The following is a 17,169-nucleotide window of genomic DNA, read 5'->3' as shown; positions in this document are numbered from 1 at the left end:
GCCTCTTCCAACCAGTTGCCACCCCCAGCATCTCCTTGGGCTCTTGTATTCTCATTCAGGAAAAGTGTCACTCTCTACCCCCAGCAGCTCCCTTAAACCCCTCCCGTCCTATATAAACAGCCACACCTGGGCCAAGTTTAGCAAATCCAGGAAGCCTGTAGTCTCCACCATAACCTCTAGAGGTCACCTACACACCAGCAAAACTAACTGTTCCCTTCATTAGGGCCCTCCTATTTATTGTTCCTGCCTTTAAGTTGCAATGTTTTGCTTGCCCAAATTGTGACTGTCCTTCCAGGAAGCCTTCTCAGATATCTGCAGGTAGCAGTTTTTTTGTGGTTACTTTCCCTTGCAATATCTTTTGAAGTTCTGTAATCTCCTTGGGACCCTGGAAGGTTGTAATGGGGGCTAGAGATGCCCACATACCCAGGCAGGCTAGGGTGTGAGGGGTGCCATTTGCACCAAGAGTGAGGGAACTTGTGATGTTAATTTCCAACAGATGGGCAGTCTTGGCTTGGTGCTGAATCGAAGACAAATGTCAAGACTGCCACAAATGCTAGAGGAGATGTGCCAGGCAGGAGAACAGGGACCCACCTCAAGGGATGAGGGCACTAGAGAACTTGTGCTTCATTCTAGCTGGCAGGCAGTGGGCCTACTGTTCATCCTGCTGAGGCCCTGGCCCTGGTCATAGCCCTTAACAGAAGATTGATGAAGCTCAGGGGCTAGGAAACTGGAGTCACTTGCTATTAAGAGCATCTAAGAATAGAGAAGGGTGTTGTGATGGCCCAGGGCAGTGCTGGAGTACATGAAAGAGCATCAAGGTTTGGACAGGTTTAGCTGTCATTCCGTGCTGGAGACAAGGGGTTTTGCACTAAGGAAGAGATAGTGAACCAGTCAGGGAAGCTGGGTACCTCCTGGCCACCCCAAGGCTCACAGCAAAACACAATCACAGACTAACATTCTTTAATCACAAAGGCACTTGAAAACCCCTACAAACCCAAAGTCTCCACCAAGAGTGGTCCTGTAGATGCCCCACCCTTCTGCCCTCCATCCACCCATCCATGGCACTCAGAGTTCATCGTGACCTGCAGAGGGATCCACGCTGGGTTTGATGAAGATGCCTTCCATGGCCTTCCACGTATTGTGTGTATTGGCACTGGACATACCATGCACTTCGTGCTGCCCACGGATGGGGCTCCCATACTGCTCCCCGGTAACCGACAGGAACACGGAGGTGCCCACGTGCTGGAAGCGCACGGCAGCCTCTCGCTCCCAGTGCTGCCCTGAGCAGCGCACGGTCCACAGGTCCAGGTCGTCACCCTCACCGTCTTCCCCAAAGGCGCTCACCTCCTATGGGTGCAGGGGGCAGATGGACAGTGTTCACCACAGAAGGCACAGAGTCCCCTGTGGTCACTTGTCTGGCACCAACACTCACACCCAGAACACTGGGCCTTGGGTCCTTCCCTGTACCTTTCTGAGCCTTAGCTTCCATAGCTGCAAAATGGGACACTACAACCGCCACTCCCAGCACCCAGTAGGCTCTCCCCAGCAAGGGCTCTTCAAATACACGTCCACCCTACCCCATCTGTCTGCGCGGTGATCACAGGCCCCCACATAACTAAAGCCTCCTCCTCTCTCCATGTTCTCCTTCCTAACCTCTCTGAGACTCACTCAACATGATGCCCAACAACCCCTCACTCAATTTCATACTTTTTCTTCTGACAAGTCCCCTAAGCACTCAGTCCCTAACCCCACAAACCCCTCCCACCCCAACTCCACCCCTCTACCTCTCCCTCCCCAAGTTCCAGTGAACTCCATTGGAGCACAAGCTCTTCCCGAGGCCTGCAAAGCCGCTAGTCTCCCCTCTGTGGCCTAGAGGACTCCTACTCATCCTTCCTGACCCAGCCTGAGTTCCTTATCCCCTGCTGGGTTTCATGTTCCCCACCCCAAAGGCCTTATGGATCCTCTTCCTGGGTCCAACTCACCCCCAGGAGAATAAGTTATCCAGCCTGATCTCTCTTCCTGTCAGTCGCCGGCAGAGGTAGTGCTCAGGCTCAGAGTCACTGAGAGGAGTCTAGATTCTGTCCCTGCACCCCCCCCCCCCCAACACAAGTAACCTCTCCCGGCCGGCCACTCACCTGGTTATTGGACAGCGGCGACGGAAAGTGGTGCGTGTGTAGGTTCTTACCGGTGAGCACGTGCGTGAGCCGAACCGCCTGCCCGCAGCGCACCGGGGACCCACGCGGGCACCCGCCCTCCGAGCCGCCACGGATCCGCCAGTAGCTATTGGCGTCGTCAGACGCCTCCACGCCAGTCACCGACTGTTGGCCGCTGCCTGTGGGGCGACACCCCACCCCACCGCGAGGTCGCGGTCAACCTCTGAACTCCCTACACTTGACTCGGACACCATAAACTTTCCCGACAACCTCAACCCTGGGACCCCAAGGGCTCACTCCCAGCCCCAATCCCTGGCCCTTGGTCTCTGGCTGAACTCTCAAGTCCCTTAGCCTGCAGCTCCTGGACGACCCTCCTCGCTCCCAATATCCCAACGACCCCCTTGAAACCGCCGGTCCTTGTCCCCCTGGGCCCCCCAACAACTCCAGGCGGCCAGTGAGGCTCCCTGGTGACCCCCAGACCCGTGGCTCTGCAGACTCCCCACGACCACCCAGCCTTCAGACTCCCAGCCCCGGGCTCCGCCCCCTGACGATGCCCCATTCACGGGCCTCTGCGCACCGGATCCGTATTTGATATCGTGCGAGTGCAGCCGCACCCTGTGCTGCGTGTTGAACAGCTTCAGCACCGACCCGCAGGTCACGAGTCCCGCGCCGGTCTTGGCGGCACCGCTGCCTGGCACCAAGAGAGTCAGCAGCAGCCCTACAAGCGCCGGTCCGGCAGCTCGGCCGCGGCCCGCGCTCCACATCGCCCCGGCCGAGCTCCGGCAGCTCGGGCCCTTGGGCCGCTTCCGTCTCCGCCATCGGCCAATGACAGAGGCACTGGAGGCAGCCAATCGCCAGCCAGCACGGCTCTCCGCCTGCACTGCCATTGGGTCGGCATGGAAGGGACTCGCCCCTAGCTTTCCAGAGAGGCAACTGGGGAGGGGGCTGGAGACACGAGGAGGGTTTTGATTGGTCCACGCTTCCGAGGACCCACCAATGAATGATGCCTAAGGAAGGCTGGTGCGGCGCCAAGTGGTAGGAGAGAAGCTGTGGAGTCGCGCTGTAGGTGAGGGCGCCTCACCCAGCAGCCGCTGAGACCCTGGACACCAGGCTGGGAATCCAAGACGCTGCGGGTACGTGTTCACAAAGCCCTTTGATCTTGGATCTTCGGGGCTTCAATCACGATCTTTCCTCTCGGACTCTTGGTCCTCAGCTTCAGGGTCTTGAGGTTGCCGGACTACTAGATTTTGTAGTTACAAGGTCGATGTATCTCAGATATTGGATCACTTGGCTCTTCAGTCCCTGGATCCCGGGATTAGTTAATCCCCCAGTTACTCGGTCATTGCCTTCCTGACAATGGGTCACCTCAGTCTCTGGACTTTGTGGGTTTTTAATTCCTCTGACCACTCACTTTTTCCAGGGCAGAATCACATGGTCATTCGACTATCGGGCAGCAGAGGGCAGCAGAGATCTGTGGTGTTGAAGATGATAGGTTCTCTCACCAGGAGACCCCAAGGTTTCTTAGGAAATCAGAGCCCTGGCCAACCAAGTGACTTTGGGAAATAAGTGTAGATAACCATGTGTCCCAGGTTTCTGACACGAGTGGGTCCCAGTCTCACTGCCTTCTCAGAGGGCTGTCAGCTGTCTTCAAGGGGGAAAACTTATATGACTGTTTATTTATTCATTCGTGGAACATTCTTATCTTGACTTAACTCCCTGTGCTAGGGGCCACTGGGGAACTGGCTCTGGGCTGCATTGCTCAATGGGCTGACTACCCATGCACTTGGGGTGCAACAAAGCAGGGATAAAAGTTTATATTTAATTAAATCATTCAGAATTTTGCGTTCAGAAAGTCCAGAATAGAGCCATTTTAATTATAGAAACATGTTATTTTGGGGTTTTCATGTTTAATATTGTTTCTATTTTGAATTACATATGGTATAAGACACTTGATTCTTTCAGGGTTTAGGGTGTCTAAGTTGCTAAAGGTATGCCCTGGCATTGGCAGACCCTGCCCTTGAGGGGCCTCCACTCCAGGGTGGAGGGGCTAGAGTGTAATCTGGGAAGCAATGAAAATATCCTCTTGGATACCAACAAGCATCTCAGACTTATTATGTCCAAAGCAGAATTCTTGGTCTCTTCCCTCAAACTGCTCCCTCTCCCTAGAGGGAGTCTCAGTAATGGTACCTCCATCCCCTCCCGCCCCCACCCCCCCCCCCCCCCCACCGTTTGGGACTTATCTTCAGTTGCTCTCTTTACTGCATACCTAGCATCTCATCCAACACATATTGGTGGCTCTAACTCTAAAACAGATTGTGAAGCATCTCTCCTGCATTCCTTATCACCACCCTAATCCAAGCCACCCCATCCCCCCTCCAGATATTGACCACTGCCTCTTAACAGATTTCTGTATTTCCATCGCTCCGGCCCCTCCAAGTCATTCTCCAACAGGGAGAATATATACCTTTTTATACCTTAAAAAGCATATATCAGAGGGCACCTGGCTGGCTCAGCAGTAGAGCATGTGACTCTTGATCTCAGGGTCATGAGTTCAAGCCCCAGGTGGACATGGAGCCTACTTAAAAATAATAAAAATAAAAAATCAGGGGCGCCTGGCTGGCTCAGTAGGTGGAGTGTGTGACACTTGATCTCAGGGTTGTGAGTTTGAGCCCCAAGTTGGGTGTAGAGATTACTTAAAAATAAAATCTGAAAAAAAAAAAAAAAAAAGCATAGATCATGCCAGGCACCTGCTGAAAGCTGCCAACAGCTTCCCACTGCATGTAAGACCAGAGGGTGGTGAGGACACAGCAAGCAATCTCCCCGACAGGCAAAGACAGAATTCCAAGTACAGCAGAGACCCAAGAACTGGAATAGGAGAAACCAACATGGCTCTCCATCAACTTTCTCAGAGCTTCATGGCTGGAGCTGTTCTCTTTCCCTGCTCCCCGCTGCATACTGGCTTCCGCAGCTGGCAGATGCTCAGGGCTGACTATGGTGTCTCCGCAGACTTCTCCTTTCCAGCCACAGTTTGTCTTCAGGTTCAGAAAAGAATCTGATCTGCTCCACTTGGTTCCAGGGACTGCTCAAGGTGAAATCAGCTATGGATGGGGAGGAGGGGTAGTAGCTGGTCTCCAAATATGGCTACTAACAGTTCCTTCCATCCCTGTAAGTGTAAGCTGCTTCTCTCATTAACACATGGACTCCATTTTCCCTCCCCTAAAATCTGGGCAGGCATTGCCATTCGCTTTGACCAAGAGAATGGCACAGAAATGCTGTTTTGGGGCTTCTGAGCAAAGCTGCAAGAGGACCAGTGGTTCTCGATTTGTCTCTCTAGGAAGCCAGCTGCTGCACCGTGCTGTAAGGAAGTGCAGGCCAGAGGACTGAATGAATGGGTAGGGGCCTTGGGGAGATCCTAGAGGGGGAGAGGCCATGTGGGATGTTCTGGTCTCAGCCATGTCCCCAGATAAAAGCAGCCACACAAGAAACTATCTCCACCACTGCCAGCTGAGCCTGCCAACCACCAGCATCAGGAAAAATGATGACTTTGTTTGAAGCCACTTAAGCCTTGGAGTGGTTACATAGCAACAGATACCTGATACAGATACAGGAGCTAAAGTCAGATGTCTTTAGCAGAGTGTACCAGTGGTTCCCAAGGGGCTGCTCCCACTCCAGGGACATTCCCTAGACATGTGCCTCTGAGGCCAGGGTGGGTGTATGTTCTTTTTCCCTTGAGGACTTGGTAGAGAGACCTGGAAAGCTGGCAGGTTTCATGCCAGCTGCTGTCTCTGAGAGCCCTAGGGCTCCCCTCCTGGTCCTGTCCTACAGACAGGATTTCTTGCCTCTCCAGAGGAGGGGTAGGTGGGGGGGAGATGCTCCACACTGTCCACCCTTGTTTTTAGCACTCAGTGCAAACTGCACCAGAATTTCCCAGTCTATGCCAGCATGCCTGGCAGGCTCAATTGGAAGAGCATGTGACTCTTGATCTCAGGGTTGTGAGTTCGAGTCCCAGGTTAGGTGTAGAGCTTACTAAAAATAAATAAACTTAAAAAATAAAAATCTCTCGGTCCACCCCAATTGCAAACTCCTAGGGCAAACACCTGACTGGCCTAGCTTAGAATAGGGATGTGTCAAGAGGGCTAGTCAACTGTGGCCAAGTGATATGGCAAAAAGGTACAAAAATGTTGTGGCCCGACACTGTGGGTGGCCTCAGGGAATGGGCCTTATGAGTTGAGCATATGCCCTAAAAGATCCTTGCCACAAGAGATCTCTGGAAAAATGGGTCCCTGATCCACCAACTTAGGACCCCGGTTGCTCTGACTGGCAGCAGAGCAGGTCTTTCTCCTTGAACCACAGGGCATGGGTGTGGTATGGAAGCTCCTCCCTGACTGGCTCCAGAGAAGCTCTGCAGTCACTGTGTCTTCACACATGGAGTGCTGAGCGCAGGCTTGGTTGAGCAGACTTGGGCTCTATACGCCCAGGTGGGACCTGTGTGGTCTGTGTGAGCAGGTGGCTCACACCTCCCCCATATCCCTGAAACAGCAGCCCACACAGTGAGTCAGAGTGGAGCATCTTCACATGTTCTTTTGACAGGGTGGAGGGGAGAGAGGTTGAGCGGTTCCCTAGGTGAAGATGCCTGAACAGCAGAACAAAATGGCTGCCCTGGGAAGGCAGAGAGAAGGCAGGTTCTGAGCTGGTAGCACAGGATGGCCAGAAGCCCCAGAAGAACCTTGGAGATGAGACCTGCCAATCACAGCACCAGCCATGCCCACAGACCCTTCCAGAGAAAGCTGTCTGGCCAGGGGCACTACTGAAAGGGTAGTCACATGGCCAGCCTGGAGCAGCCAATCTCCAGACCATGAGCCCCCATGTGACAGACCGTGAGCCCCCATGTGACCTAGTTTGGATCCTCCAGATTCAGGAGCTGGGAGCTGGGAAATACAAATTAGGAAGACAGGTAGGCATGGGAATATCAGGAAAGGGAGGATGCGTGGTTCCCCAATAGGAACATGAGGGTGTGGCACAGCAAAGGTAGCAGGTTGCTGCCCTGGCAGAGGAGGAGCTCTCTGGAAGCAGGAACCACAATGCTCAGGAGCTATTAGGAAAATGCACCATGAATCCTAAGAGGCTTGAAGAGTCAGGAAGGTGCACACTGGGGCAGAGAAGAACCATAAGCAGGCACTTGTGTTCAAGCATGCATGTTAGGTGAAGGGGAGGGGGGGGGGTCAGGGTATGGCCAGCTGTCATGATGGCTGGCTGTGTCCAGGCCTGCGGGAGGTGTTACTTTAGGCGCAGGTGCTCAGTCATACGGAAGCGGGGCCGAAATCTCCAGACAAGAAAACTGTGCTCCATCAACACAGACTTTATTTCTCCCTCTGGCTTTCCTGATAGGCCAGCAGAGCTCCTCGTGGGCATTCAGACCACCCTGACCTCTGCTCAGGGCAAGGGCCGGTGTGGCGGGGGGTGGGGGGGTAGCACTCCATTGGAGCAAGAGGAGGAGCAGGGAATCAAGCACTGGGTGCAACTCATAGGCCTCACAGAGCGTGACTGTGGCCCACATCTCTGGAGTCACTGCTGACATCGGCCTCCACTTGAGACTCGGGAGAGCTCTGGGGTTTGCCCTTGTCCCCAAAGAAGTCATCATTCTTGTCCTCGTCCTCTTCCTCCTCATCACCTTGACTGTCCATGTCTACAACTTCCTGACACAGATCGGAGCCCCTGTCTGTGCCAGTGAACATGAAGGGCCTGGGCTCCTCTTGGCTCTTGGGCTCCTTCTCCTCGAGTGTAGTATCCTCCTGAGCTGGGAGGAGCTGAGGGTCCAGCAACTCACTGTGGAGAGTGGGCTCTGTGTCCTCCTCCTGATTCTTTTGGGTGGACGGCTCAGGCAGCGTGGAGGGGGACTCCGTGTTGCTCCGGGGCGCCCCCTGGTGGGCAGTGCTGCGGTGGGCGGTGCCGCGGTGGGAGTCGCGCTGGGACCCTTGTCTAGACAGCTGTCGGGCCCACTCTGCCTCCTCCAGCTTGCGCAACAGGCAGCTCCAGTTGATCTTTGAGGACAGGCAGATGTGAGAGCCCTTCACTTTCTTGAAGCCCAGGAGGAGGTCCACGAGCGTCTCGGTGACAGGGAATGAGATGAAGCCTAGCTGCTTGGAAAGGTTCTTCTCGAATTTGTACTTGCAGATGAGCAAGGACACAGCCTGCTCCACCAAGTAGTTGATGAGCTCCTGGTACAAGGGGTTGGAGAGGTGGGATATGGTAGACTTGGATGAGATGGAGGGCAGTGGCTTCTTCTTCATGAACTTGTAACTGGGGCTCTAGTGCAATAGCCAGGGAGGGAAAAGGAGACACGTCATGCCATTCCTGATGCCTCAGGATGCCCCTCACACCCGAGCACCCTCCATCCACATCACCCACACAGATGCCACGCTTGTTGCACTAGTGTTATGGCCTTGCCACATCTGCTATCCTGTCTCAATCAGCAGCTGAGCCCTGGTCCTGCATGTGGGCCACACCCTCACACTTACCACACTGTTCCCACACTTGACCAAACCGGTCAGGCCTGGGGCCAGGCTGGTGATGTCAGTCACAGTGCCACCCAAACTGGAGCGTGGATAACCTGGGCTCTGGTAGATTGTCCCCCAGACCAAGGTTCAGAGGAAGGAAGCCTGCCTCGGCCTTGATGGGTGAGATGAAGGTCAGGGGCTGTGCTGGGGGTCTACCAGGGTGAAGCCACCTATGTCTTCTCTATACTCTTTCTGAGCAACTCCCTCTCAGCAGACACACTGGAGGATCCTAGGTTAGTGGGAACACAGGTAGCTGGACCTAGGATGTGGGGCCCCACTCTGGGTTTAAGCTGCTGTCTACAAGGGACAGGACCCTCCCCACATAGAAGGGCCCCTCAGATTCACAGGCAAACGTTACAAAAAGACCCAGAATAAAATCTTGGCTTTATTCATTTTCAACAACACCTGACAGTAACCAGGCCAGGATTTCTGCCCCCCATCAGTTCGTCCCCGGCTCAGGTGGTTTCCACAGTGCAGGGCAAGATACCTGTGATGGTGGCTAAGGGTGGTTGCTGAAGGAACCCTTCCCTAAACCCCCTTGTCCCACCCTTGAGGTCACCTCTGGATACAGTGAAGCAGATGGGGAGAAGCTTCTTACTGAGGAGGCAAGTGGTGAGAACACGGGGAGATGGTGGGAGACATGAGGGGAGAGGGAGATGAGAGGAACTGTGCCCTGGGTGGTGGGCTGGGTCTGGCTGGAGGGCCCTTCAACCACGATCCCAGGGGCAGGCAGGGTGAGGTGCAGGCTCCGCCAGGGCTGGGCCTTCTGGCTGAAGCTCAGGGGCCCCGAAGTAGGTATGGATGGTGTCTGTATTTCAGGGTCCTGGCCAGGCACCTCCTGTCTGCGGTGGGGTGAGGGGACCTTGGGTTCTTCTGTGGGTGTTACCTTGAGCCTGAGTCTGGTGGCCACTTGGGCACTGGACATGGGGGAACCACCTTCCTTGGGCTTGGCCTGTCCTCTGCCCTTGGTGCTCTTTCTGCGAGCCATCTTGGGGCTGGAGGTTCTGGTGGGTAGCATATCATAGGGCTCCTCCTCATCAGTGGGTGTGGCTAGCTTGGAGCCTGGCATGGAGTCAGAGTTGGGCTCTGTTGCCGGCTCCCATTCTGATGGGAAGAGAGGGCAGCCATCATGGCGGCGGGCACCACGGAGCTTGTCCACAGCCTGGCTGACCACACTCTGCAGGGCAGGGAAGAGCTGGTGCTCAGCCAGAAAGTCCAGAGTCCGATGGGGCTCACGGAATGAACAGTAGCCAGGCAGGTCAAAGGATGCTGGCTGGCTCAACAATGACTTGATCTCCTTATTAAACTCTTGTTTGAGGCAGATCAGTTCCTGTTCTCCAGGGCCCAGCTCTGATGTTTGAGGTGTGCCTGAGCTTGAGCCCAGCTGGCCTGAGAATGAGGACAGAGGTGGCTCCCGGGTCCACTGGATGCTGGCATGGCTGTCCAGTGAATCCCACAGCAGGGAGTCCCTCTGGAAGCAGGACTGATCCAGGCCTTTCTGCAAAGAGAGGGGGACTTTCAGGGGCAGCCAAGCCAGGCCTAACCCTAGCCCTGGGTTCTGGACTGGGGTCCATCCTGCCTACCCTGTGCCATGGCCCTGGATCTCACCCCTCTGTTCTCCAGCTTCAGCAGCCTTTTGAGGTTCTTCTCCAGCAAAAGTTTGTCCCTCATAGGTGGCAGTGAGCCCATGCCACGGGTGCCCAGGTCACTGTCCTGGTTGTGGGATCCCAGCCAGCCAGCTGTGAGGCTGCTATGGGAGTCAGACATGGAGCTGGAGCAGGATGGGTAGTTGTTGGGACATCCAATGCAGAGGCTGGGCCGGACACGGTGCCGGTGCATGGTACTGAGGCTAGGCTGGGCACGTACCCGCCTCCTACCCCTTGGTACCTCTATTGGGTCCTGCACCTCCACCAGTGGCACTCCAGCCTCTGTCTTCATGGTGGTCATGCGCTCAGTGGCCTCCTCCACCACCGTCTGTAGGCTGTCCAGCACCTGGCCTTTGACAAGGAAATCCAGGAAGCTACCAAAGGGCCGAGGGTCCCTTGGGTTTTGTTGGTGGCCACGGAGCCCTGAACTGTCTGTGAGAGTGTACCTCGATGGTGGGTGTGGCATGTGGCCCAGCTTGGAGACTTGTCCCATTTCCAGGAACAGTGGCTTCTTAGGCGGCTGCACCAGAGCAGACAGGCATCATGTCATATAGGGCATGGATGCTCCACAAGGAGTAGGGAGTTTCCTGGAGGTCCTCCTAGGGCACCAGGAGCTGGGTGGGAGTGGGCAGTGGAAGGCACTGTGTGTGTGTGTGTGTGTGTGTGTGTGTGTGTGTGTGTGTGTTTTGTTTTTTATAAAATTTATTGTCCGGGGGGCGCCTGGGTGGCGCAGTCGGTTAAGCGTCCGACTTCAGCCAGGTCATGATCTCGCGGTCCGTGAGTTCGAGCCCCGCGTCAGGCTCTGGGCTGATGGCTCGGAGCCTGGAGCCTGTTTCCGATTCTGTGTCTCCCTCTCTCTCTGCCCCTCCCCCGTTCATGCTCTGTCTCTCTCTGTCCCCAAAAAAGTAAATAAACGTTGAAAAAAAAAATTTTTTTTAATTTATTGTCAGGAACTATGTTTTAGAGTCAGAAAGTTTCTGGGTCTGGACCCTGGCTCTGCCACTGCAGGTTGTGACACCATAGGCATGATGGCCCCTCTTGAGGTCCAATTTCCTCTTCTGCAAAGTGAGGCTTGATTTCAGGTCATCCTAATGCTTCCCTGACACATACATTTCACATATATAATATGTGGCTAGGGAGTCGGAAAGCCCACTTCTGCCCTCACACAGGGCAGGACAGAAACGGGCAATCACAAACCCCTTTGAACCCTACTTGGGTTCCTCACCTGTCCTTAGAGCAGACCAGTCCTGTCTCCACTGCACAGACCACCTGTAGTCCTGAACCCTCGGCTCCCCATGGCTGTTTCTGAAACTCTGAGCCTTGGGCCCTGAGTAGACTCTATGCTTCCACTCTGGAGTACCAGTCTACCAAGCTCCTCCCCAGCTGCTGGAGGTCAGGGGACACAGTGAATGAAGTTTGAGGGTGACTAGGGCCCAGCAGGGGGTGCGAGGAGTGGTCAAGGTGATAAGGATGTCACTAAGAGGCCCAGAGAGGAGGTCAACAGGCACTGAGAAAGGGGGGCTGTGGTCTGGGGTGCTGGAGCTGGCGGGGAACATTTTGGGGTTCTTAAAGTCAGGGTCCTGCCAGACACACTTACCCGGGCCACGTAAGTGGTGTGGCCGGCCTCATCGTCTGCCAAGTATCCTGAGTGATGGCGGCAACTCGTCATGGTGAGGGTGAATCGCTGTCAGCTTCCTCTCTCTCTGGTTCCGCAGCACAGCCACGGATTCCTCTCTGCGCCGGGCGGGGAGATGGTGTGAGGGTCTCCCTAGGCCTCAATGAGTCCGACTCTCCCTCCGTCTGTCAGCTACTGTGTCAGCAATCCCGGGATCCGCAGGTTCCTCGCTTCCCTCACCCCACGTCCTTCACATGTCGGGCCCTTCCTCTGCTCGGAATTCCCTGGGTGTCTGCGCACGGTCCGTGTCCAGAGTCGTCGGGGCTGAGGTCCCTAAGGATGTACGCATACTGTCCCTGACCATCTCTGGGCCTGGATGTTTCCGACCCTCCCTCCTCCTAGACCCCGGAAGCCCTGTTGTCTGCCCCTGGCTCAGAGCCGACCCACTCACCAGAGTCCGTGTCTCGCTCAGTGCCAGGCAATATAGCCTCCCACTCCAGGGAGCTCTGGAGTTGGCCCACGTCAGCAGGGCTTGCTCATTTACATGCTACGTCCTGATTGGCTCGCAATGCTTTCTAATTCCGCCACAATGGTTGAGGGCGGGACCCAGGCTGGCCCCTCCCCCACTTGGTCTGAATTTGCCTTGCCCACATTCACTGTGGGAGATTCAGGGGTTGCTTCTGACTGTTCCACGTAGGAGACTGGGCACCTGAGGGAAGCCTTAAGGGTCAAAGCCACAGTCTCCTCTGGTGACACAAGCACTTTCCTCCTGGGCCTCCTGATCCTTTCTAGGGTCCTTTCCTTGCCCAGTGTGGGGGACCCCAGGAGAGTCTTCAGCCCTCTCCCTCTGCAGTGTCCCTGAGCACAATGGTAAGAGTCCCGGCTTTAAGTCACAGACCTAGCTTCAATTCCTAGCTCTACTGTTTCCTCCCAGTGTGACTCAACCTCTTGTCATCTGCTCCTCCTCTGTAAACAGTTGAATGTTCTTCCATATGAGAATATAGAGATTAAATCAAATCTGCATACAACACACCTGACACCCCAATAAGAGCTCTGTGTATCTTTACCTCCTTTCCCCCTCTGCCCAGTAAACTCCTCCTAATGTCCTTCCCAGGTGTCACCTTCCAAGAAGGCCTGCCACCCTCAACAGAATTACCAAAAAAACCCATTCTAGGCTCTGCCACAAGGTATTGTTACTCATTTACCATATGGTGCTCCTTGGGGGTAGGAACAGAGGCACACACCCCTAATCTCTAATATTTCTAATACCAGTAAGTGCTCAATAAATGTCAATTTCCTCTTTCCAATCTGCTTACCCTCAAGGGCTATGGTCTTTTCAGGATCAGCTTCCCAGTGGAGAAAGATAGTCTAAGTCCAACAATTCAATAATCACAACTGAACACAATAACCCTTATGCCAAGAGGTTGATAAGGGCTCTATGAGGCCTCTGATCCATACAATGTCCCACAAGGAACATATTATTTGTTATTCTCAAATTCAGCTCTGCCTTCTCTGCCTCTGACCCAGGGGGCTGCTAGGGTCTAGAGGACCAGGGTAGACCCAGAGCTTTGGAGGTCAAGTCGCAGCTCCACTACTGGCAGGGTCACTTTGGGCAAGCCACTTTTCCCCTCTGAGCCTCAGCTTCCTCATCTGCAAAACAGGAATAACATTACCAATCTCATGGGCTGGAGACAAATGCTGCACTTTCCATTGGGAAAAGAAACACAGCCACATCACAATGAAAACTCTCACTGTCAACCATGGTGACTATATAGTCATCAGTAAAGAAAGCTTTTCTGCACCATTGAGGAAAAAAATGAGATTATGAATGTAAAAGTTGTATCCTGGCACAGAACTCAATTGGGGCAATCAAGGACTAATGCTTCCTCAAATGAAGCCATTGTTATACACGTTTTGTTTCATTTTCTTACTTAGAACGTTCTTTCTAGAATGTTTTTTTTTAAACCTTCTCTTAGAAAAAAAAAAATCACCAAAGACAAATAGGCAGTTTGAAAAAGTTCATAGCCACTATCAAAAAAATGAAACACTACAAGAATGGGATAACACTGATGTGATCATTATCTTCTCAAAACAAACAAAAACTTTAGGGTGGGGGAGAAAAGGAATTGGGTTTATTTGCTTAGAAAAATGCTGAGGGACACTATCTAGAAAGTTAACATTAGTGACTTTAGGGAAGAGTAAGAGGTTTTTTTTCAATAGGGTTTTTTTCCTGTATTTTTCACATTAAATATAATTTTTGCAGTTACCGAAAGTTCCGCGTTGCAATAAATCCGGCGGAGCGCGCTGTGTGGTCCAGAGGATCGTTGCAGGGCCACATTGAGACCGGTAGGTGGCGAGAACAAAGGCTAAGTGCAGCTGCGTGAGGGCGTGCGCTTCAGGGCGGAGCCTGCGACTGCGTCTAGGGGTGGGGCCTGGATCCAGTCCTCTAGGGTCCAGGGCAGTCCGCGGAAGTGTCTATGGCTGGACCGCGCGTGCGCCTCGTGGTCACCGCAGACGACTTTGGTTACTGCCCGCGGCGCGATGAGGGCATCGTAGAGGCCTTCCTGGCGGGGGCTGTGACCAGCGTTTCCCTGCTGGTCAACGGCGCAGCTGCGGAGAGCGCGGCGGATCTGGCCCGCAGGTGAGTGGCGGACCCCTCCAGGGTCGGGGCTGGCTTCGGGAGCCGCCGCCCCGCGGCAGCCAGTTCTCCCGCTCGCGCTCCGCCTGCAGGCACAAAATCCCCACGGGCCTTCACGCCAACCTGTCCGAGGGCCGCCCCGTGGGCCCGGCCCGCCTAGGCGACTCGTCGCTGCTCAGCCCCGAAGGCTTCTTCCTCGGCAAGATGGGATTCCGGGAGGCGGTGGCGACCGGAGGCGTAGCTTTGCCCCAGGTGCGGAGGTGCGGCTGCAGGAAGATGCTCGAAAGGATCCCCAAGGCTCCGCCCTGAGGGTACCGTGAAGCCATTAGTGGCAGGAGCTGGCGATGGATGTTTCCCTAGTTCAAACGAGCAGTCACACGGAGGCACCTGGAGGGAACCCTCCTTGGTAGCTGCTCCGGGACGTTCAAGGTGCCTGTCATCCTCTCTCTCCAGGTGCGGGAAGAGCTGGAGGCCCAGCTGATACGCTTCCGAGAATTACTGGGCGGGGACCCCACTCACGTGGACGGGCACCAGCACGTGCACGTGCTCCCAGGTGGAGAGCATTGTTCCCTGGAAGGGGGCTGCGGGTGAGAGGTGGTCCCAGGTAGTAGGAGGTGCTACTTCCTGACTCCATCCCGCCCGCAGGCGTGTGCCAGATGTTCGCAGAGGTGCTGCAGGCCAATGGGGTGCGCTTCACAAGGCTGCCGGTGGAACGTGGGGTGGGCGACCGCGCATGGCTCGAGGCCCCCGCGCGTGCCTTCGCCTGCTCGGTGGAGCGCGACGCCCTGGCCGCCGTGGCCCCCTTCTCCCGCTACGGCCTATGGTGAGGCCCCTATCCCGTATCCTAGTGAGCCCGGCTGGCAGTTCACCTGACAGCTATGTCCGTTCCTCATCGTTAAAGGCGGTCAGGCGTCGATTTACGTTGCCCCCGTCCCAGATCTGTCCAGTCACAGGCCTAGCCCTGCCCATCACATAGTCCTGCTGCACCCTGCCTGCCCCTGATGCCCCGACATCCACAGGTGGACGGATGCCTTCGTGGGCCTGAGCACCTGCGGCCGGCACATGTCTGTTCATCGCGTATCAGGAGCACTAGCACGGGCCCTGGAAGGCATACCCGCGGGCCATACCCTGACAGCTGAGCTGATGGCACACCCTGGCTACCCCAGTGTGCCTCCTGCCGGCGGCTGTGGTAAGGGTCCCGATGCCTTTTCCTGCTCATGGGAGCGGCTGCATGAGCTGCGTGTCCTCACCGCACCCACACTGCGGGCCCAGCTTGCACAGGACGGAGTACAGCTCTGCACTCTCCACGACCTAGATTCCAAGAGGCCTGGGGAAGCCACTCTGAAAACCTTCCTGGAGCGCTCCCGGCCATGACCCTGATAGCCAGCCAAACATAAACACCCATTAGTACACAAAAAGGGGGCCAGTGTCAAGCCCTGGGACATCCTGGAACCAGGCTGAGAGCCGGGGTCCAGTAACATACTTCCCTGGGCAGGACCCTGTCACATCTGTGTCCAGGTCCTCATGGCTCAGAATGGTGGCCAGAGCTTTGGCAACCCATCTTGGCTACAGATGACATCTGGGCCTGGGGCCTGCCAAGCATTTGGTGCCCTTCAAGTTGTCATGTAAGTTAGCATCTTCCTTGTCCAGATGTAGTAGAGATCGCTGTATTAATAAAATATTTGTCTTGTAAACTTGGATGGTTTATAAACTGTGCCCAGAAAACGTTTGCAGACACTTAAGGCAAAAGCAACTCAGGGCCCAAACCAGGTCATTATTCCAGACTAGATATGCAAAACATACTCCACATTTGGGAGGAAGGGGTTTGGGAGAAGAATGTCTCACTCCTTGCCTACTTTTTGGGAGATACTATAATCTCAAATTTTATTTAAAAAGTCACCTGTTCCAGGCACCTGGATGGCTCAGTTAAGCATCTGACTCTTCATTTCAGCTCAGGTCATGATCTCAGGGTTGTAAGATTGAGCTCCAAGTTAACACCTAGCGTGGGAGCCTGCTTAAGATTCTCTCTCTCTTTCTCTCTGCCCCTCTCCTGCTCTCAAGTGTGTGCACGCGTGCTCTCTCTTAAAAAGTCACTTGTTCTAAACAAGCAGTCCTTTGCCATCCTAGGGGCAAATAAAAGGAGGTCCTGCAAGCCTGTTTAATATTCTCCAAGAGGAACAGTCTGTGGAAATGGGATCCTGGACTCTTCACTGGACCTGGTGATGTGTGCCTGCCCCGTCACTGGGGTTCATGTGTCTCGGATCAAGGAGATGCAGGGAGCAGATGGGGAAGGTGGTAGGGAGTTCTTGGGAGCACAGTCCTGCCCGGCTCTAGAGTGTTGAAAGGCAGATGGAACGATGATCCTGTTTCATTTAATCTCAGGTAATAGTGCCTATGTGCAAGGACCAATGTCCTCGTTTTACAGACCTAGGAGTGGCAGGGCTTTGAAGCTGCCTGTACATTTTTTCACCATGCAGTGTCAGGCAAGCAATCAGGTGCCTAAAGAGCTCTCTCTTGGCCTGGGCTGCCTTGAGGGATGTACAGCTTTCTTTGAGAGGTG

The 17,169-nt window shown here is 54.6% G+C and overlaps 3 protein-coding genes across 4 annotated transcripts; 1 reads left to right on the top strand and 2 right to left on the bottom strand.

Annotated features, from left to right (window-relative positions):
- Positions 1-943: 943 nt before the first annotated feature.
- Positions 944-3,079, bottom strand: SDF2L1 (stromal cell derived factor 2 like 1). Its single transcript, XM_043558212.1, has 3 exons — positions 2,731-3,079; positions 2,136-2,332; positions 944-1,347 (listed from the first exon to the last, which is right to left on the bottom strand). The coding sequence occupies exons 1-3, from the start codon at positions 3,038-3,040 to the stop codon at positions 1,066-1,068; spliced, it is 789 nt and encodes a 262-aa protein (XP_043414147.1). The 5' UTR covers positions 3,041-3,079; the 3' UTR covers positions 944-1,065.
- Positions 3,080-7,496: 4,417 nt separating this feature from the next.
- On the bottom strand, positions 7,497-14,352 carry CCDC116 (coiled-coil domain containing 116). Of its 2 annotated transcripts, none has more exons than XM_043558209.1 (5): positions 14,239-14,352; positions 11,954-12,090; positions 10,319-10,876; positions 9,597-10,208; positions 7,497-8,461 (listed from the first exon to the last, which is right to left on the bottom strand). In XM_043558209.1, the coding sequence occupies exons 2-5, from the start codon at positions 12,023-12,025 to the stop codon at positions 7,685-7,687; spliced, it is 2,019 nt and encodes a 672-aa protein (XP_043414144.1). In that variant the 5' UTR covers positions 12,026-12,090; positions 14,239-14,352; the 3' UTR covers positions 7,497-7,684. The 2 variants fall into 2 exon arrangements, with proteins under 2 accessions (XP_043414144.1, XP_043414145.1); XM_043558210.1 differs by lacking the exon at positions 14,239-14,352 and adding an exon at positions 12,423-12,504.
- Positions 14,353-14,448: 96 nt separating this feature from the next.
- YDJC (YdjC chitooligosaccharide deacetylase homolog) lies at positions 14,449-16,303 on the top strand. The gene is made up of 5 exons (XM_043558211.1): positions 14,449-14,612; positions 14,702-14,861; positions 15,063-15,162; positions 15,255-15,432; positions 15,629-16,303. The coding sequence occupies exons 1-5, from the start codon at positions 14,449-14,451 to the stop codon at positions 15,981-15,983; spliced, it is 957 nt and encodes a 318-aa protein (XP_043414146.1). The 3' UTR covers positions 15,984-16,303.
- Positions 16,304-17,169: the final 866 nt, after the last annotated feature.

The sequence above is a fragment of the Prionailurus bengalensis genome, chromosome D3 (genome assembly GCF_016509475.1).
Source record: "Prionailurus bengalensis isolate Pbe53 chromosome D3, Fcat_Pben_1.1_paternal_pri, whole genome shotgun sequence".
NCBI classification, from domain to species: domain Eukaryota; kingdom Metazoa; phylum Chordata; class Mammalia; order Carnivora; family Felidae; genus Prionailurus; species Prionailurus bengalensis.
This window is presented reverse-complemented; position numbering and strand designations above follow the sequence as displayed.

Excerpts from the sequence above, each read along its gene's own strand:
- YDJC (XM_043558211.1), top strand. The coding sequence starts at position 14,449 with ATGGCTGGACCGCGCGTGCGCCTCGTGGTCACCGCAGACGACTTTGGT. Across the intron at positions 14,862-15,062 it reads GAGGCGTAGCTTTGCCCCAG|GTGCGGGAAGAGCTGGAGGC; the intron begins GTGCGGAGGTGC and ends CTCTCTCTCCAG. Across the intron at positions 15,163-15,254 it reads GCACGTGCACGTGCTCCCAG|GCGTGTGCCAGATGTTCGCA; the intron begins GTGGAGAGCATT and ends TCCCGCCCGCAG.
- CCDC116 (XM_043558209.1), bottom strand. The coding sequence starts at position 12,025 with ATGACGAGTTGCCGCCATCACTCAGGATACTTGGCAGACGATGAGGCC. Across the intron at positions 10,209-10,318 it reads TGAAGCTGGAGAACAGAGGG|AAAGGCCTGGATCAGTCCTG; the intron begins GTGAGATCCAGG and ends CTCTCTTTGCAG. Across the intron at positions 8,462-9,596 it reads CCACCAGACTCAGGCTCAAG|AGCCCCAGTTACAAGTTCAT; the intron begins GTAACACCCACA and ends CTATTGCACTAG.
- SDF2L1 (XM_043558212.1), bottom strand. The coding sequence starts at position 3,040 with ATGGCAGTGCAGGCGGAGAGCCGTGCTGGCTGGCGATTGGCTGCCTCC. Across the intron at positions 2,333-2,730 it reads CGATATCAAATACGGATCCG|GCAGCGGCCAACAGTCGGTG; the intron begins GTGCGCAGAGGC and ends GTCGCCCCACAG. Across the intron at positions 1,348-2,135 it reads CGCCGCTGTCCAATAACCAG|GAGGTGAGCGCCTTTGGGGA; the intron begins GTGAGTGGCCGG and ends CTGCACCCATAG.